This window comes from Salarias fasciatus, chromosome 2 (genome assembly GCF_902148845.1).
Source record: "Salarias fasciatus chromosome 2, fSalaFa1.1, whole genome shotgun sequence".
Classification (NCBI taxonomy): Eukaryota; Metazoa; Chordata; class Actinopteri; order Blenniiformes; family Blenniidae; genus Salarias; species Salarias fasciatus.
In genome coordinates, this window is record NC_043746.1 from 25,218,791 (window position 1) to 25,242,090 (window position 23,300).

At 50.2% G+C, this 23,300-nt stretch overlaps 6 protein-coding genes across 7 annotated transcripts in view; 3 read left to right on the plus strand and 3 right to left on the minus strand.

Moving 5' to 3' along the window:
- Positions 1–3,601, plus strand: part of arap3 (ArfGAP with RhoGAP domain, ankyrin repeat and PH domain 3) — a 28,375-nt gene extending 24,774 nt beyond the window's left edge. For both annotated transcript variants that reach the window (XM_030102204.1, XM_030102193.1), the window contains 11 exons: positions 60–128; positions 343–417; positions 550–667; positions 781–909; positions 1,046–1,182; positions 1,324–1,406; positions 1,817–1,852; positions 1,932–1,995; positions 2,078–2,215; positions 2,292–2,330; positions 2,398–3,601. In XM_030102204.1, the coding sequence (XP_029958064.1) occupies positions 60–128; positions 343–417; positions 550–667; positions 781–909; positions 1,046–1,182; positions 1,324–1,406; positions 1,817–1,852; positions 1,932–1,995; positions 2,078–2,215; positions 2,292–2,330; positions 2,398–2,880 (1,371 nt within the window). In that variant the 3' untranslated portion in view covers positions 2,881–3,601. The remainder of the gene's footprint in view (positions 1–59; positions 129–342; positions 418–549; positions 668–780; positions 910–1,045; positions 1,183–1,323; positions 1,407–1,816; positions 1,853–1,931; positions 1,996–2,077; positions 2,216–2,291; positions 2,331–2,397) is intronic.
- Positions 3,602–4,366: 765 nt separating this feature from the next.
- On the minus strand, positions 4,367–5,653 carry LOC115402012 (probable pancreatic secretory proteinase inhibitor). The gene is made up of 4 exons (XM_030110430.1): positions 5,518–5,653; positions 5,296–5,327; positions 4,674–4,786; positions 4,367–4,564 (listed from the first exon to the last, which is right to left on the minus strand). Exons 1-4 carry the CDS (start codon positions 5,567–5,569, stop codon positions 4,513–4,515), a joined length of 249 nt encoding a protein of 82 aa, XP_029966290.1. The 5' UTR covers positions 5,570–5,653; the 3' UTR covers positions 4,367–4,512.
- Positions 5,654–7,375: 1,722 nt separating this feature from the next.
- On the plus strand, positions 7,376–14,215 carry polr2b (RNA polymerase II subunit B). The gene is made up of 24 exons (XM_030107959.1): positions 7,376–7,480; positions 8,000–8,072; positions 8,155–8,305; positions 8,419–8,531; positions 8,612–8,831; positions 8,917–9,075; positions 9,149–9,313; positions 9,405–9,601; positions 9,872–9,991; positions 10,084–10,270; positions 10,364–10,507; positions 10,591–10,730; positions 10,808–10,919; positions 11,014–11,168; positions 11,239–11,437; positions 11,510–11,678; positions 11,758–11,854; positions 11,924–12,018; positions 12,166–12,416; positions 12,496–12,693; positions 12,906–13,019; positions 13,515–13,675; positions 13,760–13,955; positions 14,044–14,215. The coding sequence occupies exons 1-24, from the start codon at positions 7,462–7,464 to the stop codon at positions 14,131–14,133; spliced, it is 3,525 nt and encodes a 1,174-aa protein (XP_029963819.1). The 5' UTR covers positions 7,376–7,461; the 3' UTR covers positions 14,134–14,215.
- Positions 14,216–14,561: 346 nt separating this feature from the next.
- igfbp7 (insulin-like growth factor binding protein 7) lies at positions 14,562–17,039 on the minus strand. The gene is made up of 5 exons (XM_030104983.1): positions 16,573–17,039; positions 15,956–16,065; positions 15,284–15,391; positions 15,066–15,192; positions 14,562–14,957 (listed from the first exon to the last, which is right to left on the minus strand). The coding sequence occupies exons 1-5, from the start codon at positions 16,991–16,993 to the stop codon at positions 14,935–14,937; spliced, it is 789 nt and encodes a 262-aa protein (XP_029960843.1). The 5' UTR covers positions 16,994–17,039; the 3' UTR covers positions 14,562–14,934.
- cox18 (cytochrome c oxidase assembly factor COX18) lies at positions 17,025–20,048 on the minus strand. Its single transcript, XM_030104972.1, has 6 exons — positions 19,396–20,048; positions 19,044–19,144; positions 18,468–18,622; positions 18,272–18,387; positions 18,088–18,195; positions 17,025–17,793 (listed from the first exon to the last, which is right to left on the minus strand). The coding sequence occupies exons 1-6, from the start codon at positions 19,753–19,755 to the stop codon at positions 17,632–17,634; spliced, it is 1,002 nt and encodes a 333-aa protein (XP_029960832.1). The 5' UTR covers positions 19,756–20,048; the 3' UTR covers positions 17,025–17,631.
- A 532-nt stretch (positions 20,049–20,580) lies between these two features.
- Positions 20,581–22,479, plus strand: selenot2 (selenoprotein T, 2). Its single transcript, XM_030104994.1, has 6 exons — positions 20,581–20,813; positions 20,980–21,090; positions 21,199–21,325; positions 21,434–21,521; positions 21,613–21,746; positions 22,128–22,479. The coding sequence occupies exons 1-5, from the start codon at positions 20,620–20,622 to the stop codon at positions 21,732–21,734; spliced, it is 642 nt and encodes a 213-aa protein (XP_029960854.1). The 5' UTR covers positions 20,581–20,619; the 3' UTR covers positions 21,735–21,746; positions 22,128–22,479.
- The last annotated feature ends 821 nt before the right edge of the window (positions 22,480–23,300 follow it).

Below are 23,300 nucleotides of genomic sequence, written 5' to 3' on the forward strand. Positions count from 1 at the left end.
AGGGGGTCTTCTTCTGCGCGTCCCTCACGCGGCGCAGCTGAGCTGTGTTGCCGTTTCAGATCGACGAGGAGCATCAGACTCAGATCGAGCTGGAGATCAGCCTCATCACCTCCTGGAAGGACACTCAGGTACAACATCCTCCCCTCCCCCGCCGCAGAACTGCATGGCTCCAGTGTAGTTAGCATGATTAACCAGTGTGTGTGTGTGTGTGTGTGTGTGTGTGTGTGTGTGTGTGTGTGTGTGTGTGTGTGTGTGTGTGTGTGTGTGTGTGTGTGTGTGTGTGTGTGTGTGTGTGTGTGTGTGTGTGTGTGTGTGTGTGTGTGTGTGTGTGTGTTTATGTAGCTTTCTCAGGCCGGAGATCTGATCATTGAAGTCTATCTGGAGATGAAGATTCCCGACTGCTGCATCACTCTCAAAGTAGGTCCGACCGTCTTGATGAGGCAGACTCACCTCTAAAGCTAAACCACTGTCCTGCAAATGAGGAAGTGGAGTCCAGCTGGTCTGCCGAGGCAGCGGGCTTGACGCCAGCGTGACCTGTGACCCCTGCAGGTGTCTCCCACCATGTGCGCCGAGGAGCTGACCAATCAGGTTCTGTACATGAGGAACGTTCCTGCGTCAGACAGAGAGGTGTGGATGACGTTTGAGGCCATTGAGGAGGGTCAGCTGGGTGAGCGAGCAACACACACACACACACACACACACACACACACACACACACACACACACACACACACACACACACACTCTCAGCCTCCCTCTGACAGCCTGTTGTTGTCTCAGAGCGTCCGTTACATCCCAAAGAGAAAGTCCTGGAGCAGGCACTGCAGTGGTGCAAGATGGCCGACCCCAGTTCCGCCTACCTGGTGGTGAAGAGAGTTCCTAAAGGGGAGGGTCTCACCATCCTCACCTGTAAGTCCACACCGGCTGAGAAGACCACCCAGAGACCCTGGGAGGAGGCGCCGTGCTGACGTCCACCTCTCCTCCTCCTCCTCCTCCTCCTCCTCCTCCTCTTCTTCCTCCTCTGTCCTCCCGTCTCCTCTCCCAGCCTACAGGAGTGAGATCATGAAGGTGGGCTTGCTGCGATGCCGTGAGGAGCCTCCCAAGCTCCTGCAGGGGACCAGATTCCAGGAGAGAACGTTCCAGATCCGGGATCACAAGCTGCTGCTGCTCAAAGATAAGAAGGTGGGGGCGGATCCTGCGTGGTGGAGCTGATCTGACCCGACGGCCGTTCTGACTCCTGTGTGTGTGTGTGTGTGTGTGTGTGTGTGTGTGTGTGTGTGTGTGTGTGTGTGTGTGTGTGTGTGTGTGTGTGTTTGTGCGCAGAGCATCCGCCCAGAGAAGGAATGGTCCCTGAAGTCCATGAAGATCTACATCGGTATCCGAAGGAAGCTGAAAGCTCCGAGCAGGTAAAGGTCCCTGAACGTCTCCTGCTTCCACGCAAAAGTTTTTCTTCGCCACTGTCGTTCAGTAACCGAATGACAGAAAGTTAGGAAATCAAGTGATTTGTTCTCATCAGAGAATTTTTGTTTAGATTCACGAAGGAACATCCGCTTGTAAAGTAGTAAAACATCTGATCTGCTTCAGATTCACAACTTCCTGTCTGAGAACTCCCTCTTTTAGAGCTTCCCGTTTGGGAGCTTCCTGTTTGAGAGCTTCCTGTCTGGGTGCTTCCTGCTTTAGAACCTACTGTCAATATCTTGGGTCAGAATCAAAACCCAGGAGGTGCGAGCTTTCACTGAACGTCTCAAGACAATAGTATCAAACCCGCGAACGACGACGTGAGGAACGCTCACTTCCCTTCTGTGTCGTGTTTCAGGTGGGGCTTCACCGTCATGTCAGAGAAACACCAGCTGTAAGTATTGTCATCGTGTGTGTGTGAGATGCCGTGACAGTGGGGCCCAGCAGGTTGATAGTGTGTGTTTCCCCTGCAGATTCCTGTGCTGCAGCTGTGAGTCTGAACTGTGGGACTGGATCACCAGCTTCCTCAAGGCTCAGGTCAGTCTGCCCTCCGGCCGGCCGGCCACCGGTTCGATCCGGCCGCCGGCTCACGGCAACGCCGCCGCCTCTCCTCTTTCAGAACGACGACCCCGCCCCCCCGCTGCTCAGACGGCACTCTTCGTCCGACATCTCCAAGCAGAAGTTCGGGACCATGCCGCTGGTCCCCATCAGAGGAGACGAGAGCAACAGCAGCATGCTGTCAGCCAATCAGACGCTGGTACGGGTCTCAGAGGTTACCTGGATGTGTAATGAGATGAAGTGTGTTTTCTGACTGCGGTCCTCCTTCTTTGCAGAGGAAACTCCACGACCGGAGGACGCTCTCCATGTACTTTGTGAGTATCTGAAGGATTCAGAGCGCCGTGGGACCGACGCAGGACTCACTTCTCCATGTTTCTTCAGCCCATGAAGGTCCAGCAGGACTCGTGCGAGGAGCGCTCGGAGTCTCCGGACCTCCCCGAGCCGCTCTACGAGGAGGTGGGAGACTTCGGCCTGCAGGTTCTCAAATCCCTGGAGACCAGCTTCCTGTCCAGCAGCGCCGCGGAGACCCAGGAGGTCCAGGAGCACATCCGGATCCCCCTGGAACCCGGAGCTCAGGAGCACATCGCCACCGCAGAGGACGTCTCCGTGGAAACAGTGAAGCAGGCCAGCAGCGGAGCAGCGGCAGGAGGAGGAGGAGGAGGAGGAGGGGGAGATCCATGCAGCTCTGCAGACTCGAAGGTTGTGAGGAGGAGGAGACAACAGATGCAGGGAGTCTGCACGCCGTCGCAAGAGCTCCTTCTGCAGGAGCTGTCATCAGCCTTCACCAAAAAGGACGAGGAGGAAGAAGAGGAGGAGGAGGAGGGTGAAGAGGAGCAGCAGGAGGAGGAGGAGGAGGAGACTTGAACCCTGTAGATTCTACGGCCGTGAGGAGAAGGCAGCAGCCGCAGGGCGTCGGCGCAGCGGGGCAGGAGCTGGAGGAGGAGAGGATATGTGACTGAGGAGAGGGTTTCACTCACCTTCAGCATTCTGCTGTTTTTTCGTGTGACCTGTTCGTCCATCCTGTGTGCAGCATCGCCTCCACAGACGGCTGGTAGGAGGGATGGAGCAGGTGAACGAGTGGACGGAGACCGGGCGTCCATCTCATCAGAAACACTGGCTTTCAGAGACGTGCTGTCACGTGATTGGCTGAGAGCGATGAATCAGTATAAAATCCTGTTTATGTATAGAAATGTCTCAGATCTGCTGATAAACTTCACTGTATTTGTGTGAGACTGCAGAAAGGCGTCAGCCACGCTCCAATAAAAACAACACAAAGAACATGAAGTCATTCTCATCCTGAAATCAATCCAACATTATTATAAAACTAGTCTAAAGATCAGTTTAACGCAGATCCAGAACCAGTCCAAACATCAGTCCAAACATCAGTCCTACATCAGTGCAAAAATCACCCTGAATCAGCCCCAACGCTGGGTGGGCAGGAGTCACATCTGTGTTTCACATGTCGGGCTTGAGGATCGGTTTTGTACTGCAGGATCCTGTTTCTGTGTTTGAAACATTTTTTGATGGTGTGCAGTAACCTCATACTCTCCTCCATGTACTAAACAAGCTCATTAAAAAGCTATTTACAGTCTGCTTTTCTGCTGTTTCAATACGTATACCACACCTGACCATCAGGAACCAAGAACCAGTCCTTTCAGAGACTCAAAACAGAAACGACTTCAAATCAGTCAGGGCTGCTCATAACTAGTTAAAACCATGAGAAAGTCCTTGTAAAGCAGTTAAAATAATCCAAAGACCTTTTAAAATCAATGGGAATAGAATAGAATTCCAGTCTGAGTGTTTTTAACAGGTCCGTTGGTCTTTGATTGATCTATAAACAGGCCTGGGAAGAGTTAAAACCAGTCAGAAGTTAGAATTAAACACTATAATAGTGCTGTGTGTGTGTGTGTGTGTGTGTACATCCTGGCTGTGTTCGGTGGCTCCATTCAGGGCTCAGCCTCCAGTGGCTGAGGAAGTGTGCATTCATGTGCTTCATGGAAAGAAAGCCGGGCCTTTTCTGAGTGAAAGGAAGTGACCGCAGCTGTTTTTGTTGTCTCCTTCAGATTTCTGTGAACTGATAGCTGACAGGAACCGGGCCCACAGAGGAATCGGTGTGTGTGATTTTAACTTTGAGGACTTTTTGCTGTGGTTTTAATTGGCACGACCGTGTGAGGCCCATTATGATGTAACCTTAAAAAGTATTTCCCACCACTTCTCATTATCATGATTTTCACTTCCAATGCCAACAGGAGGGTACAAATCTTTTCCGTCTGGGCTTGTGCAGCGGTCTCAGCGAGAGGAGGCCAGTAAACACGCCACAAGAACACCTCCTCAGAAAAAACTAGCTCTTTATTGTTGAAAAATGTGACAGAAATATGAAAATATAAATGCAATCTCAGCACAGACGTTCACATCTGGAAGCTACATTCAAAAAGCAGTCATGTGATGCATGTGATGACATGAGGGGTCAGAGGTCATCAGTCCGTCTTGACGGTGTCATCCGGAGCAGGGTCCATCCTTCACGATCAGGACGTCCGCGCTCGTCTCTCTGAAGAGGAACCACCAGAAATCGACGTTAGACCTTCACGAGGGACTTTGGTCCTTCACTCTAGCAGCAGCTGAGGGACGGAGCTCCGGCTCACGGCCCCGTTACTCACAGTCTGTAGACGCACAGGGAGCACTCGTTGGGGTAGGTGACGCCGTTGCTGCCGCACACCGGGGAGTAATTCAGAGGACAAGCCTGAGTCAAACTCATCCCCACACAGGAGGGCTGCGGCAGAGAGACGGGAAACACACCCAGGCACACGTGAGAACTGTGTGTGTGTGTGTGTGCACGTGTATGTTTAAGACACACCAGAAGACACCTGGCAGAACGGTAAAAGAAATCAGCACACCGGGACATTCACAGAAATGCTCGAAGAGAAATCCAAACAAATGTTGATACATCTGAACAACAAGAGTGGAGACAACTGAGCACACCTACAGGAAAGCCACACACACCAGGACGCATTTGAACACACAACGGACGCAAGTGAGACACTTCTGAACACACCTGGGAAAAACCTGGACATGACTGATCACATCTGGACACATCACATCACAACAGACACCAACGTGTTTAAATCCTGACTCGCACAATCAGGGACGCTCAGCTCAGACTCTCCTGAAGACTGTTCCCTCATCTCGCGTGTGTGTGTGTGTGTGTGTGTGTGTGTGTGTGTGTGTGTGTGTGTGTGTGTGTGTGTGTGTGTGTGTGTGTGTGTTGTTGTTGTTTCTTACCCTCCTGTAGAGTCCAGACTTGTCCTCAGCATCTGAAAAACCAAAGTAACTTACAAACTCAGTGTCACCGGCCTTTCATGCAAATCAACTAGTTATCAATCAACTCCGGCGATTCAGATCTTATACAAGCTTTTAAACTATTTTTCTAATATGTCGACTCAGCCAGTTACTGGTGAGAAGACTACATACTCGAAGGTCACACACCTGGAGGTCAGGACCTACCTGTGCAGCACAGAGCCAGCACGCCCATGAGCATCAGCTTCCTCGCAAACATTGAGAATGAGATCTTGGCGTCAGGTAAGTCTGTCTGATTGGCTCCTGGTGTGTCTCCGTGCAGCGGCAGTGTGTTTGTGATGGCCCTCCTCGGCGTGCTGTTGTCATATAGTGGGCCGCCGCGGTGTTGTTGCCTGAAACAATGTGAACTTGCGTTGTTGTGACGGCCGCAGCTTTGTTTTCCCCACACTTTAATCTGAGGATTAACGTTCTGTCTGACGGGGCGAAAACGCCATGACACCCAGTGAGCTGCACAGCGTGAAAACAAGGGCGGCCTGTCACGAGTCAGCACGGGAGCACATTCACACACATCAACTGCAGCACAAAGACCAGTATATGTCTGCACAAACATGGCATTCACACACACACACACAGCAGCACAACAACACAAGTCTGATGAGCTCTCCCAGGTGAAGCTTTAACTGTTATATCACTCAGTAAGAGAAACCTCGACAGCTTTCAACAGAGCAAGTGATTCAGTCAGTTCAAATCGTTGTAAAAGTTTTTCTTTGCAGTTTGATTTCAGGATCACCACACAGCAGAATGTGTCAGACTGCGCAGCCAGCAGGGGATGATCAACAAGACACACACACACTTGTACAAGTGTTCACAAAGCAGGAACTGCCTTTCAGTGATTTTTTTAAAGATCTTGTTTGGCTGGCTTATCAGGTTTCCTTTAATTATCTTAATACTGCTCACAATGACAACAAGCCGAGAAAATGTATTTTGAGTCTTTACCCTCTAAAAATGGTTTGTTTTGCTCTGCTGAAACTTTCAGCAACTGTTTTAGACTATTGTGCTGTTCTGTTCTCATGTATTACCAGAAGGACTGATGCACATGGAATAATAGACGAGAATACATAAACAAATCATAAAAGGAGTGCTGTAGCAGCACAACAGGCGCCCATGTAACAGTAGAAGGCATGCACACATGTGACAGAAAAAGACAGATACTCAGATGACAACAGGATTAGCACACTAATAATAGCAGAAGCTCTGTACTCTTTTAACTACTGAGATGCATGCACATGCTCATGTAACAGTAGAAGTAGATATTCTTATTCGACTGTAGAAGAACAAATACTCATGGAACAATAAGAATAGTGGAACACACCGCATAATAGTCCTCAATCTCTCAGTACTTGTCATTCTGGGGTCTTTCCCCTTTGCACAAAGTACAGGCAGGAGGTGGACTTCTGATTCTTCAGTTTGGGGTAAAAATGTCAGGACACATCATTGCATTTTTTTTTCTTTTAGAAAAATATTCAAGTTGTCATAGTCTGTTATTAAAGTACAGGAATAATAAAATCTTGTTAAAAAATTGGTGTAACTCAACAACAAAAGTACAGGTGTGCATGTAAGAGGAAATACTAAGGAAAATTAGTACACTGGCTCTTACAATAATACTTTAATATATTGTAAAAGTGGAAGTATAGACACTCATGTAGCAATGTAGTTAATTTAGTCATGTAACAGTAGGAGCAGAGAATACTGTGTAACAATACAGACCATACAGTTTAATGTAATAGTAAACACACTATTATTTATGTTCATCAGAGGTGTTTATTTTTCTTTACTGTAAGAAACCATGTTGCTGATCTGAAACTCTTAAAACGTGAGAGTAGAGTTCAGAGGTTTTCGTCCAGGTGGAGAAAACCATAAAACAGAACAGTGACTGTATCAATACTTTGTTTATTTCAGTCACCCTACAGTCGAGCTGCTGCAGTTCCGTACTCTGACACGTGGTGGCAGCACTGAATCTCTTCCACACAAAACGTCCCAAACAGCCGAAGACAGAAGAAGAAAACGACGTCAGGTTTCCGGGGCGCGCACTCGGTCTTCACGTCGTGTTTTGTTCGTTTCTTTTTGTTTATTCAAACGTTCACGTTTAAGATGTACGACCAGGACGAAGGTGAGCTGCAGGCTGAACACTCTCCATCGCGGCCGTGCGGGCTGTTCACACTCAGTCCGCCTCGGTTCATTCAACTGCATCAGACACAGCTGCTAATGCTAACCACCGATCTGAAAGTCCCGAAAGTGTCAACGAGGGGTCGAATAAAATCACATCTGGGGCTCGTGAGCGCGTTTGATAACACACGAGCTCACATCTGGAACGCGTCAAAACAACAAATGGACCTGTGTAGCTTGATTGTTTGGCTAGCAGCCCTTATTCGCGGCCATGCTAACATGTTATGCTAACAGATTTGTTCTCGCCAGCACTTTAGTTGGCTTCCAGACAGAAATGTAATCTATACTCCCCCATCTGAACATTAAAATAAGCTTTATTAAACATGTAATGCTGGCATATGCACACCGCGGTGGCAGTCAATAGTATTTTATGCCCATTATTCCATCAGTTGATTGTAATGCAGTTGAGAAGTAGATGTAGAATGAAGAGGGGAGTGTGACTGACAGCCATTGTTTCTGACAGATAACCAGTATGATGAAGATGATGATGAGATCACTCCAGACCTGTGGCAGGAAGCCTGCTGGATCGTCATCAGGTAACCTTGCTGCAGTTATCTTCTCATCTGCAGGTTTTGTCTCTTTGCTCTCATTGTGACGAGCCATGTTCTTCTTTCCCAGTTCTTACTTTGATGAGAAGGGTCTGGTGCGACAGCAGCTGGATTCTTTCGATGAGTTCATCCAGATGTCAGTGCAGAGGATTGTGGAAGATGCTCCGCCCATCGACCTGCAGGCTGAAGCTCAACACACATCTGGAGAGGTGGAGGAGCCGGTAAGCAAACTGGACCCCTAAACGTTGAGTTAATTGTTTGGAGCATTTGGAGTTTATGGACCCGTTCCATTTTTCTCTAAGCTCTCTGTGACTTCATCTCTTCTCTTCTTCAGCCTCGTTACCTGCTGAAGTTTGAGCAGATCTACCTGTCCAAGCCCACCCACTGGGAGAGAGATGGTGCACCTTCTCCCATGATGCCCAACGAAGCACGACTGCGTAACCTCACGTAGGTCTTACCTGGTTTCACCTCTTCTTTTCAACGTTTTGTTTCAACTAGTCTTCATCGAGTTTTGAACACTTTTGCAGGTATTCTGCTCCCTTGTATGTTGACATCACAAAGACCATCATTAAGGAGGGCGAGGACCAGCTGCAAACACAACACCAGAAAACCTTCATAGGGAAAATTCCCATCATGCTTCGCTCCACCTACTGCCTGCTGAGCGGGCTGACAGACAGAGATCTGTGTGAGCTTAACGAGTGTCCGCTCGACCCTGGGGGCTATTTTATCATCAATGGCTCTGAGAAGGTATCCTGCAGCATCCCAGATGTTGGCTTTGATGCTGTGATATGTTCGGGATCAATCCCTGATTCTGAGATTGTGGTGCTTTCAGGTATTGATCGCTCAGGAGAAGATGGCCACAAACACCGTGTACGTTTTTGCCAAGAAGGACTCAAAGTACGCCTACACAGCAGAGTGTCGTTCGTGTCTGGAGAACTCGTCCCGCCCCACCAGCACCATCTGGGTCAGCATGATGGCCCGAGGAGGACAGGTGAGTCCAGGCGAAGATGGAAGGGCTGGCGAGGCGTCTCGGTGGCAAGTCTGACAGCCTGTTTGTCTTTCAGGGGGTTAAAAAGAGTGCGATTGGTCAGAGGATCGTTTCCACGCTGCCGTACATTCGGCAGGAGGTTCCCATCATCATCGTGTTCCGAGCTTTAGGCTTTGTGTCCGACCGAGACATCCTGGAGCACATCATATACGACTTTGATGACCCTGAAATGATGGAGATGGTGAGTCGTCTGAAGTGTCTGTGCTGGGGAAAATCCGCAGCCCGTGTTTCTGAGCTTCACCCACGAGACTGTGATGGCGCTGCCGCTGCAGGTGAAGCCGTCTCTGGATGAAGCCTTCGTGATCCAGGAGCAGAATGTGGCCCTGAACTTCATCGGCTCCAGAGGAGCGAAACCTGGCGTGACCAAGGAGCGAAGAATCAAGTATGCCAAAGAAGTTCTGCAGAAAGAGATGCTGCCTCACGTCGGAGTCAGCGACTTCTGTGAGACCAAGAAGGCTTATTTCTTAGGGTGAGTTTCACCAGAGCCGCACCGAACGGCATCCAAACTGCACCTCCTTTATGCCTGAAACTGTTCCTCAGCTACACCTAAACTGCTCGAAGACTTCACCTGCTTTTTATCTTGACTACAAACACTCCATACTTTAAACTACACCTGCAGTACATCTGCTTCATACCTGTTATAAACCTGTTCAAAAACTGTGCTTATATCTGACATACACTCAGATCTACTCTTTAGCTACAGTTGTCCCAGTATTCTGTGTGTGTCTGTGTGTTTCAGGTACATGGTTCACAGGTTGCTGCTCGCTGCTCTCGGCAGACGGGAGCTGGACGACAGAGATCACTACGGCAACAAGAGGCTGGACCTCGCTGGCCCCCTGCTGGCCTTCCTGTTCAGAGGGTAGGGATTAACTCCCCTACATGCATCCAGCTAATCATGCAGGTCTTTCTGTGGAAAAAGTGTTGAGAAGCTTGTTTTTTCTCTTTGTTTAGAATGTTTAAGAACCTGCTGAAAGAGATCAGGATTTACGCTCAGAAGTTCATTGACAGAGGAAAAGACTTCAACTTGGAGCTGGCCATCAAAACTCGGATCATCTCGGACGGGCTGAAGTACTCTCTGGCTACGGGGAACTGGGGCGACGTGAAGAAGGCTCACCAGGCCCGAGCCGGGGTGTCGCAGGTGAGAGCCTCCGGACCGTCCAGCTGCTGAAAAGCAGGAGCTTCACTCTTCGTCTCAGCGAAGTCACAGTCGGCACCGGACCGTCTCTTTCAGGTGTTGAACCGTCTGACCTTCGCGTCCACTCTGTCCCACCTCCGGAGAGTTAACTCCCCCATCGGGAGAGACGGCAAGCTGGCCAAACCCAGACAGCTGCACAACACGCTGTGGGGGATGGTGTGTCCGGCCGAGACGCCCGAGGTGAGACGGCAGCCCCGAAATGAGGAAGTTCTGTCAGTTCAGGTGATCCACAGCTGAGATGGAGGCCTTGTTTGTGTTTTCAGGGTCACGCTGTGGGTTTGGTGAAGAACTTGGCCCTGATGGCCTACATCTCGGTGGGGTCGCAGCCGTCGCCCATCCTGGAGTTTCTTGAGGAGTGGAGCATGGAGAACCTGGAGGAGATCTCGCCTGCCGCCATCGCCGAGTGAGTCCCAGCAGGCACCGGCCGGCGGGTTCCACCCGGTGGTTCTGTGGCTGATGTGAGTCTGTTCGCCGTTTCAGCGCCACCAAGATCTTTGTGAACGGCTGCTGGGTGGGAATTCACAAAGACCCGGAGCAGCTGATGAACACGCTGAGAAAGCTGCGCCGACAGATGGACATCATCGTGTCTGAGGTGACGGCTGCTTCACAGCTCGGTCCGCTGAGCCGGTAACGACAGGCAGACGGGCGTGGAGGATGTTGAATTTCCACGTCTCTCATGACTTCAGGTGTCGATGATCAGAGACATCCGGGAACGTGAGATCAGGATCTACACAGACGCCGGACGTATCTGCAGACCGCTGCTCATCGTGGAGAAACAGAAGCTCCTGCTGAAGAGACGACACATCGACCAGCTGAAGGAGAGAGAGTACAACAACTACAGGTGAGGGCGGAGCCAGGGGGGAGACGGGGACGGCTGAGCGGTGTGCTGACGCGGTGGCGCTGCTCCCCAGCTGGCAGGACCTGGTGGCGAGCGGCGTGGTGGAGTACATCGACACTCTGGAGGAGGAGACCGTCATGCTCGCCATGACCCCCGACGACCTGCAGGAGAAGGGCGTGGCCTACTGCTCCACCTACACGCACTGTGAAATCCACCCGTCCATGATCCTGGGAGTCTGCGCTTCCATCATCCCCTTCCCCGATCACAACCAGGTACACACACACACACTCGCACACAGAGCTCTGTCCTTTGATGCACACACATCATGCTTGCTTGTCCTTCAGTCTCCCAGGAACACGTACCAGTCCGCTATGGGGAAACAAGCCATGGGCGTCTACATCACCAACTTCCACGTTCGGATGGACACGCTGGCCCACGTCCTGTACTACCCCCAGAAGCCGCTGGTCACCACCCGCTCCATGGAGTACCTGCGCTTCAGAGAGCTGCCCGCAGGTAAACACGCCGGGCTTTTGGGTCGCGGAGTAGCAGGTGAAGTGAGACGGAGAGCTCAACAGAAACCGATCTCCTGCAGGAATCAACTCCATCGTGGCGATCGCGTCGTACACGGGATACAACCAGGAGGACTCCGTCATCATGAACAGATCAGCGGTGGATCGAGGGTTCTTCAGGTGAGTTGTGTGTTCTGTGTGAGTCACTGAAGTGAGCCGAGTGTCTGAATGTGTGTGTTGGCCCCGCAGGTCAGTGTTCTATCGGTCCTACAAAGAACAGGAGTCCAAGAAAGGCTTCGACCAGGAGGAGATCTTCGAGAAGCCGACACGTGAAACCTGTCAGGGTGAGAATCACACGCAGCACACGTTCGCACACTTCTCAGGGTTTCGAACGCCATGCACGCCCGACAGGTGTGACAATAGTGTCTCAGGTGTCGTGGTAGGCGGGGCTAGCCTCATTACCGATGTGGGGAAAATGTGATCTCTCTCAGGCATGAGACACGCCATCTACGACAAGCTGGACGACGACGGGCTGATCGCGCCCGGCGTCCGCGTGTCCGGCGAGGACGTGATCATCGGGAAGACGGTGACGCTGCCGGAGAACGACGACGAGCTGGACAGCACCAACCGGCGCTACACCAAAAGAGACTGCAGCACCTTCCTGAGGACCAGCGAGACCGGCATCGTGGACCAGGTCATGGTCACCCTGAACCAGGAGGGCTACAAGTTCTGCAAGATCAGGGTGAGAGCGCCGCACCACAGCCGACGGGAGACCCGAAGCCCCGGGCCGGCAGAACTGACCCGCCTCTGTGCTCCCGCAGGTTCGCTCGGTCCGGATCCCTCAGATCGGAGACAAATTCGCCAGCCGGCACGGACAGAAGGGAACCTGCGGGATCCAGTACCGACAGGAGGACATGCCCTTCACCTGCGAGGGAATCACGCCGGACATCATCATCAACCCCCACGCCATCCCGTCCAGAATGACAGTCGGTCACTTGATCGAGTGTCTGCAGGGAAAGGTTCGAGTCCCCGGCATGCATCACACCTCACAGCGACGACAGAAACACTGTCAGCGAGCAAACGCTGCCCAAAACCAATAATAGATCATCTAATCCTTCAATAAAGCTGCAGTCAAGAGTCAGTGGTGATAACTTATCTTTGCCCTGAGCTTTGACTGCAGGCTGACTTTACATTCTGGGGTGTGTTTTATTTGTTTGTTTTTTTCTTTCAGGTCTCTGCGAACAAAGGTGAGATTGGCGACGCCACGCCGTTCAATGACGCCGTCAACGTGCAGAAAGTGTCGAACCTGCTGTCGGAATACGGATACCACCTGAGAGGCAATGAGGTCAGAGGTCACAGGGATTATTACCTGTGTAACAAACACACACTATTTAATGCAGGGGTTTTCAAAGTGAGATGAGATTGATGCTTAGGTCTGTATAGTCTGGAACAATTGTTTTTTTCCCCTCCGTTACACTTTAACAGATTTAGTGATGACTGTGTGTATTTCAGTTACATAAATTATAGTTTAACCCTTGAAAAAATTATCTAAAATTAAAAAAATTCTGCTGGGAAAAGGCATCCCCTCAACAACCAGGTAACATGTTTTTCAAAAAGTTGCATTTTCAGTTGCTCCGAGCAATGTGTTTGTAAACGGACGCACAAAACGCAACAAAAGTTTTCGGTTTTCACTTGAAAGTATCGTTTCAGACACAGAGATTGAAGAAATCGCAATAGAAGTACCAACTCCAAAGCAAGCTCTGCCTGTTCCCATTGCATGCTGGGATAGGATTCATGTTGGACTGCAGTTGAACGTGTGTGTGTGTGTGTGTCTGCTCAGGTTCTTTATAACGGTTTCACCGGGAGGAAGCTGACGTCTCAGATCTTCATCGGGCCGACCTACTACCAGCGTCTGAAGCACATGGTGGACGACAAGATCCACTCGCGGGCCCGGGGCCCCGTCCAGATCCTCAACAGGCAGCCCATGGAGGGTCGCTCCCGGTGGGTGTCTCCCCCGCCGTCTCGCCCATTCACGTGTGACTCAGCCGCGCGTCTCACCTGTGTGTGTGTGTCCCGTCCCCGCAGAGACGGCGGCCTGCGTTTCGGCGAGATGGAGCGTGACTGTCAGATCGCCCACGGGGCGGCTCAGTTCCTCAGAGAGCGTCTGTTCGAGGCGTCCGACCCCTACCAGGTGCACGTCTGCAACCTGTGCGGACTGATGGCCATCGCCAACACGCGGACGCACACGTACGAGTGCCGCGGCTGCCGCAACAAGACGCAGGTAGGCGGCGACGCGCAGGCAAACAACAGCGAGGAGTTTATTCTTTGGTTTTCACCACGTGGCTCTTCTCTCCTCCCCGTCTCTGCAGATCTCTCTGGTCCGGATGCCGTACGCCTGCAAGCTGCTGTTCCAGGAGTTGATGTCGATGAGCATCGCTCCCCGAATGATGACGTCATGAAGTGGCCCGGGCCAATCGGATGCCTCCCAGAGGAGCAGGAAGTAGACGTTTGGTTGGATGTTTGTAGTTTTTTTTTTTTTTTTATGTCTTAATAAACATATTTTTTCTTCTTAAAGTTGAGTCGCTTTGATTGTCAGTCCTCATTAGAAACCATTAAAAATAGAAAACCTCCCCGTGTCAGCCACCGCTCTGTCCCAGGGCATGATGGGAAACAAGCAGGCACTCGTCAAGAGTCCAAACACGCTCTATTCCCAGGGAGGATTCAGTAATGTGTAGTATGTGGCTCAGAGACCTTCAGGGAGCCACATCGTCTTTTCCTTTTTAGGAATTCCAACTTTTCTGTAAACAGTGTTCATGTGAATGATTTTAGAAATCACAAAAAGGTCAAGGTCGGAAGTTATCAGTTTTAGGGATCACTTTGACTCAGAAACAGGAAAAAAAAAAACTTTATTTTGACTTTTAAAATCAGTCATAAATTTTGAAAGGATCAGTCAAAAAGAAAATTGTATACATCTAAGAAAACCATCAAACCACAAGAGACGAGCTGCGACTCCATAATAATAAAAACCCTACTTTCACTCAGTTAATAAATGAAGATGAAAGAATAAATGACAATACAAACAGTGTAAAATGCTTAAAAGGAAAGAATTCCGATGTTTAAACTCTTTTACTGCCATTGTAACATGTATAATGAGGTTAAAATTGTCATCCTAATAACTAAATGAGGTTAAATGTTTCAGATGTTCACCAAAAAAAAAAGGTTTAAAAATCTTGTGTGTGGTCCTGTCCACTGACAGCCAATCACAGCTCACCCTCCTTGGTCACTGGAAGAAAAATGACAGGATCACATTTAGTGTGGTTCATGTTTTTGCATGGCTTGGTAGCTCCTGGCAGACCGCGCTCGGGGTACAGAATGCTCCTCTCTCTCTCACCTGTCTTGACGTTGACGTCCTGGATGGACTCCACCAGGTGGATCTGGCCCACAGCCGAAGCCTCTCCTTTAGAGTTGGAGGCGTGACACTCGTACGACCCGGCTTCCTCGCTGGTCAGAGGGGAGATCTGAAAGCAGCGCGAGCTGCTGTGTGATCGGTCCGACACACAACCGCCATCACTCATCTGTGTATGTCTGTGTGTGTGTGTGAATACAGACCAGCACCCAGCCGGTCACTTCATGTTTCTCTGGTCCTCCTCTGGTCTGGATGGCCAGGTTGTCTCGATCTCCTGGAAGAAGCTCCATTCTCTTCTTCCCATTGAGGACCTGAAACATCATCATCATCATCATCAGACTTTAGATTTCCTGATTGATAATTCTTCCAGTCCAGACTGGGACCATCTTTGCATTTCAAGATTCCTTGGTGCACTCAGCTTATTTCCGTCCATTTCTATGGAACCTGTCATCTGTGATGCATTTCCAGCTGCCAGACAGAAAGGCCCTGCACACCATGTTCCTTGCACCATACAGTTTGATTTAATTTGCAATCCCACATATCAAAGTGTCCTGAAACAAGACACTCTAAATGTTTGTCTGCACCGTGACGGAGCACCTTGCAGGGCGGCTGGTCCCGCACTGCAGCAACATGTCCGTGTGTGTTCTTCAAACAGGCTGCAGCTTGTGGTTGGAAAATCACCGTGAGCACAGTGAAGACAGCTGAGGTGTGTGTACCTTTGGACGACCTTGAGACTGTATGTAGGTCTGTTTTTTTTTTCCCCCTGCCTTCAGGTGAACTGATCCGATTGGCATCTGGAGGAGCTGCCGTGCTCCGATCGGTCCTGATGTGTGACAGCTTCAATGTTTTGACCCTTGACCCTTCATCAAACTCACCTTCTTCCAGGTGAGGACAGGCGTGGGCACCCCGACCGCCTCGCAGCTCAGGTACACCTGAGAGCCGCTCACGTTGTACACCTGGCCCGGAGCCGTGACGATGATGGGAGCTGCAGACGGAGTTCAAGTTCATATCAGCCGAACACGCTGAACTTTAGGGATGAAACAGGACGAGACAGGTCGAGGAATCCCAGAGGAAAAATAAAAGCCCGGCTGATCTCAGAGGAATTCAATTTGCTCGGAGCGCACTCAGGGGGGGGTTTTCATGCAGAGAGGAATGTCATGTTTTCAGAGGGATGGAGGAGGATTATCAGCCTCAACATCAGTCAGAGTGAGTTACTGTCAGACTGCTTAACTCCTGAAGCCAGACACCACAAAACACAGTACTGCCAGTGCAGACAGGCAGGGCCAACTGTGTGGAAATGAAGGCTGTATTTAAATAAAAACTTCCAGAAACCCACTCATGCTCTTTAGAAAACCATCATCTATGAAAAATCACTGTAAACACGGAAATATTGATGAAACACTAATGTTGACACAGTTTTTCCCTTCGATTTTGCCAGTGTTATTCCATCAGATCGGGCAGTGCAGGTGTTCCCAGGTGTGCGTCTCCTCACCTGACGCGCAGCGGCCCTTGTTCAGCAGGGTGACGGGCTCTTTGCCCTGCGCCTCGGCTGCCAGTCCGGCGCTCTTCAGCGCGCATCCGTTGCGGTAGGTCACCCCGTCGGAGCCGCACACCTCGTAGTTGCTCTTGCACACGCAGATCCCCATCTTGCTCTTCTTTTCATCGTCGCCCTTCACGCACTCCAGCCCGGCGCCGCAGCGGCGCGCGGCCGCCCGGCGCCCGCCGCACAGCTCGCCCCCCGCGGCGGCGCACACCGTGCAGCAGCCGCAGGCGTCCGGCATGGAGCCGGCGGGGCAGCCGTCCGCCGGGAGGGGGGCGCACTGAGCGGCGTCGCACGGCCCGCAGCCCGGGGCGGAGGACACCCGGACGGAGAGCACCGCCACGGCCCAGAGGAGCGGGAGGAGCGGCTGCATGGTGCCTGGTGGAGCTGAGGAGGAGCAGTGATGGAGGAGCGCGGGGAGCGCCGAGGATGTGGAGCGGCTGGCTCCGCCTCATACAGTAAAGAACAGCGCCCGAGGGGAAACAAACTCACCAATAAAAACTTCTACAACTTTTTATTGTTTACAAAAAATGTGATTTTTTTTTTTTTTTTAAAATTCATACAGAAAAACTCGATCAAGTAAAGCTTTTTAAACCTGGGGACTCATCCATATTATCTTGTTTTCAGGGGTCAGCGGGCGCCGGAGCCGGTACAAGCAAACACAGACACAAACCACACACTCACATTCACACCTCAAACACAGGGAGATCATGCAAACTCCACAAAGAAAACCTTCAGCTTTTGAAACTAATAAATCCCCCACCATGCAGCCCCTCCCTTATTAAACCTGGTTCTTATGTTTCCTTACAGTAGACCCTGGTGGCTGTAATGTGAGCAGTCTGCTCCTCGGACCGTTTCTCCTCACTCCTCTGGGGAGACCATGGCTGTGGAAACATTGGAGTCAGAGGTCGCGAGTCTCCTTCCTGTTATTGTCCCATTCCAAAAACAGGATGCAGCCACGCCGCAATCAAAGAATGAGCCGAGCGTGTTCATGCAGCATGGAGGCAGCGCTCATTTCCAGTATTTAGACTTGAAGGCTGACAGCAGGTCTCGGTACGGAGTCTGGGAGCCTCCGGTCCTCACGCCGAGGAGTCTGTGTATCCGGGGAGAGCGGAGGAGCATGTTGTGACCGAATCCCACCAGAGAGGAGGTGAACCAGTACAGAGCCATGGACTGCGGGAGACAAGAGTCAACATTAACACAACATAGCTTATCTCCAAAACAAATCACATTCAGACCGTTCTGTGTCCACTGAATCAAAGTCTTTCTGGGTTTATGCCCTGAATCAGGTTATAGTTCACATCTCAGGTGGAACCGTTCCATCAGATAATCTGACAGGAATGTGCGACTCGACTTGACACGCTCAGACATCCATCAGCTCGACAGATCCGAACACGAAGCTGCTGGCAACCCCACGAGGAGATCAGCTGTGTGGCGTGTCCTCCCCAGGGGCGGGACGGGACTCACCGAGGGGACGGAGGCGGCGATGGGGATCATGACCACCGAGAAGACTCTGATGGCGTTCAGGACCACCCGCTGGAACCGGGATGTCGTGACCCTTTGGAGAGAAAACACCTGCAGGGGGACAGCAGCACCATGGGTCACTGGCAGTGCCGGCTGACGGCGCCACAGACGCACTGAACTCACTGACCTCCACCACCATCAGGTTGGTGAGTCCCAGGCAGACCGGGAGGATCCAGGTGGAGTCGGGCAAGGTGAGGTCAGAGAACCACAGAGCGCCCCCTGCTGCAAGCTGGTCCTGCACCGCTGGAGGAACACACAGGTCAGAGCTCTGGGCCAGGACCGAAGCAGAGCCGCCTCACTGACGGAGGTGGAGGTGCGCTCACCAGACGGATCCAGACTCAGGTTTCGGAGGGCCAGAGAGAAACTGATCCAGAGCGGCAGCTGGACCCAGACCAGAAGACTGGCCTTGAAGGGGTGGCAGTTGTCCCTGATGTAGAGCTCCGAGATGAGACGACGCAGATTCTTCTTGAACTGGAACCTGAAACAGAACGAGACCCGACTCCACCAGGACTGGTTGTTGGTCTTTTTTTTTTATGTTTTTGTGTTGTTTTCTCTAGATTTTGGGTCGACTTCACTCGTAAAGCACATTCTCACCACTTAAGCATTCTCAAAGCACTTTACACTATCAGCTGTAAATGTTTTCATTTGTATCGTTTGTCTTGTTGACATTGTTGTGATAGTTTTTTTTGCATTGTTTGTGATCTGAGTTTTTGTCAGTCTTGTCTGCGTTGTTGGTGTTGTTTGTGTTTATGCTGCTGTTTGTTTTGTCTGTGCTTTTGTTTATTATGGCTTGTAGCGTTGCACTGGTGTTATTGCCTCTTGCACTGATATTACGGTCTCTGTTGCCACTGGGTTTGCTGCTGTTCTTGCTTGTGCTGTTGTCTTGTTTGTCTCGTTACCTGCACTGTTTCTCCGTCCAGCCTTTCTCGCTCGCTCGAACTGACACTTCATACCGGAGCCTCTTGGCCAGCTCGGAGATCTCCGCCTGCAGAGCCTCCACCTGCAAACATCCTACAGGTTACCATGGTGACCGCTACAGTGGGAGCTGCAAGGGTTACTGTGTCTGAGCAGTTTTTAAAAATATATATGAAAGTTTAGAAGAGCCTATAAAGATGACAAACTGGTGTCAGGCTTGCACAAGTGAGCCTGTTAAGAAGTCAACACGTCAGTAAATAAAAACATAAACAATAACAACCTAATCTGGATAAAGAGGTGTATTAATGTGGATGTAAACGACCAGGCGTCTCTGACCTTGGAGATGATGATGAGCTGATAGGCTGCCAGCGGCAGAGTGATCACAGTCCTGACCGACAGCGTGGCCACAGCGATGCTCAGCCACCACGGGCACGCGCTCATCTCGTGCACACTCACCAGCACCTGCTCACACAGGTGAACCGGCGCGGAGTCCGCGAGCCCGCCGTACCATCCGCCCGCAGCCGCCGGACCACCGGACACCGTCCGGACACCCGCCCGGTACCGGACGGCGGCGGGCTGCGGGGAGCGGCACGTGAGCCCCGGTGCAGGTGAGTCCCGGTGAATCACCGCTGAACAAGGTGCACGCGCTGGAAGCTGCAGCAAGTGGCGGCTGGCGGAGCGCGTGACTCTCAGCATGGTGGCACGAGGAGCGGACCTGCGGGTTACCGGGGTAAGGAGTAGAAACTAGAATACAATCCCGCAGTGTCTATCCCCATTCCTTCACCTTCATCCATTCATCTTCACTCAGTCCGATGTCGCGCGGTTTTGACGTCACGGTATTTATGGCGACGCATCCACCTAATAATACAAATAATACTCCGCGAAGTCAGATGATAACGAATCACGTGTGTATAAACAGACAAACGATAAACATGTATAGTGAGAATAAATTAAAAACACCTCGAGTTTCACAACAACTTTCAGAACTACCGGAAATGACCTCATGAGTGTGCTTCTTCACAATAAAACAAAACCTCAACAACAAAGGCATTCTCAAACAATGAAGAGGGAGACTGGATGAATCAGGGTTGAATAAAGAAAGATGACAGAGATTTTTCTGAATGGATGAATGAATCAGGTTGAACAAAAACGGTGGGGCAGTGGTTAGTAGTCTTGACTCACAGCTAGAAGGTCAAATACTGGTCCTTTGCATAGAGTTTGCATGTTCTCCACATGTGGTTTTCTCTAGGTACTCCAGTTTCCTCCCATGTTCAGAAACGTGCATGTGAGGTTAATTGTTGACAACAATTTGCTCCATGTGGTGAAGAAAGGAGGGTGGAGGAATAAATCACCATTAGGTTGAATGAATGATGAATCTCAGGTTGCATAAAGGAAGGCTGGCTGACTTGGGTTGGGTAAGAATAATAATCGGTGACTCGGGTTGGATTATGGATGAACGATGATTCTTCAAATTGTGACGGTAGGTATTTTATTGTGAAGGACAGTAGTGCAGCTTATATTCTACTTCCGGACCGGTCGCCGTGTCCGGTGGATGGAAACATGGCGGAGTACAGCCAGGCCGGGCTCCTGGCGGCTCTGCTCCTCTTCACTGCCCTCACGGTTCGGGACGTCTACCTCGGCCGGTCGAGTTCGCAGCGGCCGGGCCTATCTCCGAGCAGCTCGCCGGACCCGGAGCCCGCCAGAGCCGCCAAGGCCTCGACGTACAGCGGACCCGTGCTCCGGTTCCAGTACTGGTGAGTTAGCGTCGAGGCTAACGAAGCTAACAGCCAAACGCGGCGTTCAGTGTGTTTGATGCGTTTGATTCAGAGGTGATCTGTTAGAAAATGACAGGCGCATTAAAGCCAGTTTGCTCACGTGCCTGAGTTCTTCTGGTTTGTTTACCTGTTGCTTGTGTTTCAGTATCTCCTGAGGCTACAGCAAGGTGTTCCAGGACTACTCTCAGGCTATAAGCCAGGTGTACCCGGACATCCGCATCGAGGGGGGAAACTATCCTCCCACCGCCTTCAACAGGTGCGAAACAGAATTCCTGTCAGACTTGAGCCATGTGCGTTCAGGTGACAGCGATCAGGTGTGATTTGTTGTTGTTGCTGCAGTTGACGTGTAGCTCTGCCTCCTCAGGTGTCTTGGTAATCTCATCTCATACCTGAAGCTGCTCTCTATCCTGCTGATCATCAGTGGTCAGAACCCCTTCCTCCTCCTCGGCCTGGAAACTCCACGAGCCTGGACCTGGAGTCAGGACAACAAGGTACCACTGTTCCTGCAGTAACAGATTCTGTTGTTGTTGCTGCGGTGACATCAGAGTTGGCTCTTGTTGCTGTGGCATCAGTCTGAACCCTGTGTTTCCTGTTTGTAGATCTTCTCCTGTTTGATGGCCTTCTTCCTCTGTAACATGATGGAGACTCACTTCCTGTCTACAGGCGCCTTCGAGGTTACTCTTAATGGTCAGTGTTGATCAAGTCAAGCTGTCAAGACATCGCTCCCAAGGTTCATTGCGACTGGAGGAGATGTAATGCTGTGCTTCTTCTCTTTCAGATGTTCCTGTGTGGTCCAAGTTGCAGTCTGGCTACGTCCCAAATATCCAAGAGATGTTTCAAATCCTCAACAACCACCTTAAGATGAACCAGGTGGACCACATGAACTTCTCGCCCCCTTAGAGTTGCACTCAGGTATATTTACATGCCAGATACACTCAAGTGCACCCATACCCCGTGCACTAGGGCTGGACAGTCAGTCGAATATAGAGTGAAATTGTGATTTGTTGATCACAAAGTCGGCAATTTCAAAGGAACACTAGTTTAACCTGAGACAACACACATAAATGCTCACTGAACACATGAATGATTACTGTTTAACAACATTGCATAAAGGTGAAAAGATATAAATCTGATCTGTAAAGTTTTTTTGTTTTATATAATTATTAAATTGCATTAGGTGAGAAGAATCAGAATTGATATTTTTCCCAAATCACCCAGCTCTAATGTACACACAGTTTGTATACAGGTACAGTGCGGTTGTCTGCATCCCACTTGTCTGTCTCTTTTTCTTAGCTGTGCTGCATTCAAGTGTCCCGGCTCAGTGGGACATTCAGCCACTGGCGTTCATGAAGGTCCGGCCTCAAAGCAGACTCTGCTGGGCCCGGCTGGATGTTTCCCGCCAGGAAACGAGTGCTCCTTCTGCACCGGCTCACAGATATCAGCACATCAGCACCACTATACCTACGACGCACCTGTGCCCTGCTGACGAGGGGGGAGCGGGGGCTGCCTGGTGTGAAGCTCAGTACCCCTGATTGGAACCCTTTGGTTTTATTTAATTAAAGTTTCTGCTACAAAAAGATGAAAGTCGTGAAACTGTTTTAATGTCAAACAGAACCTGAAACATTAAAGTAATTACAACATGTCATCACTCTACTTAATTTCTGTTTATTTACACTGATCGACAAGGTTATAGGTCAGAATTAAGATTTCTATTTTATGAAACTTTCACAACAGACTGGACTGTGTTCTTAGTGTCTTACTGTCCATGTCATAAACTTTGTGTGTATTTTCTACCCTTTCTTCTGTGCTAAATCTCGTGCTGTCTGTGTTCTCATTGCTACCTATCTAACGTGCTGAAGTTCAGTTGATCTCTCTCTCTAACACCAACATCTGGAGCCAGATTTAAGGTATGCTATAAATCCAAAGGTAGACACCTTGTGACTGCTATTACATTGGATTGTATCCATGCGCACACTCATGGATGTAAGAAAAATCATAATCCTCTGAACTGATTGTCATGCAGCCTGGTTTCTCACAAGTGGCACTCATGATCCAGGATGCTTTTGTGCTACTAAAATATGGCCTTTCATCCTAAATTACTTTAAGCTGTACTACACAATTGTTTTTCAAGGGGTTTTAGCTCCAAACATTGTTTTTTGTGGAGAAATAGGAAAAAATCTATAATTAAGATTTAATAATACAATTATCAGTATGATGTACTATATTATGTGAGCTATATTGTTTCAATGTAACCAGTAAATACACAATTATTGGTCCATATTGACTGGACAGCATCACACAGCTGCTGTAGATGGATGTGTCAGTGCTACATCCATGGTGTTGAATGTGGAGGCGACTGGACTGCCGTGAATTTATTGTCATGTTTATGAAACCAGTTTGGCGATATTTCGGCTTCCTACCATGGTTTGATACCTGCTATCCTGTAAGTATGTATGGGTTTAAATA

Coding starts and splice junctions, on each gene's coding strand:
- igfbp7 (XM_030104983.1), bottom strand. CDS start 16,993: ATGCAGCCGCTCCTCCCGCTCCTCTGGGCCGTGGCGGTGCTCTCCGTC. Junction 15,392..15,955: donor CTGTCCTCACCTGGAAGAAG/GTGAGTTTGATG, acceptor ATGATGTTTCAG/GTCCTCAATGGGAAGAAGAG. Junction 14,958..15,065: donor GGACGTCAACGTCAAGACAG/GTGAGAGAGAGA, acceptor TTTTTCTTCCAG/TGACCAAGGAGGGTGAGCTG.
- cox18 (XM_030104972.1), bottom strand. CDS start 19,755: ATGCTGAGAGTCACGCGCTCCGCCAGCCGCCACTTGCTGCAGCTTCCA. Junction 18,388..18,467: donor CCTGAGTCTGGATCCGTCTG/GTGAGCGCACCT, acceptor GTGTTCCTCCAG/CGGTGCAGGACCAGCTTGCA. Junction 17,794..18,087: donor TCGCCGCCTCCGTCCCCTCG/GTGAGTCCCGTC, acceptor TGTCTCCCGCAG/TCCATGGCTCTGTACTGGTT.
- LOC115402012 (XM_030110430.1), bottom strand. CDS start 5,569: ATGTTTGCGAGGAAGCTGATGCTCATGGGCGTGCTGGCTCTGTGCTGC. Junction 5,328..5,517: donor GCTGGCTCTGTGCTGCACAG/GTAGGTCCTGAC, acceptor TTGGTTTTTCAG/ATGCTGAGGACAAGTCTGGA. Junction 4,787..5,295: donor AGTCTGGACTCTACAGGAGG/GTAAGAAACAAC, acceptor TCTCTGCCGCAG/CCCTCCTGTGTGGGGATGAG.
- polr2b (XM_030107959.1), top strand. Junction 8,532..8,611: donor GCACGACTGCGTAACCTCAC/GTAGGTCTTACC, acceptor ACACTTTTGCAG/GTATTCTGCTCCCTTGTATG. Junction 12,694..12,905: donor TCGAGTGTCTGCAGGGAAAG/GTTCGAGTCCCC, acceptor TTTTTCTTTCAG/GTCTCTGCGAACAAAGGTGA.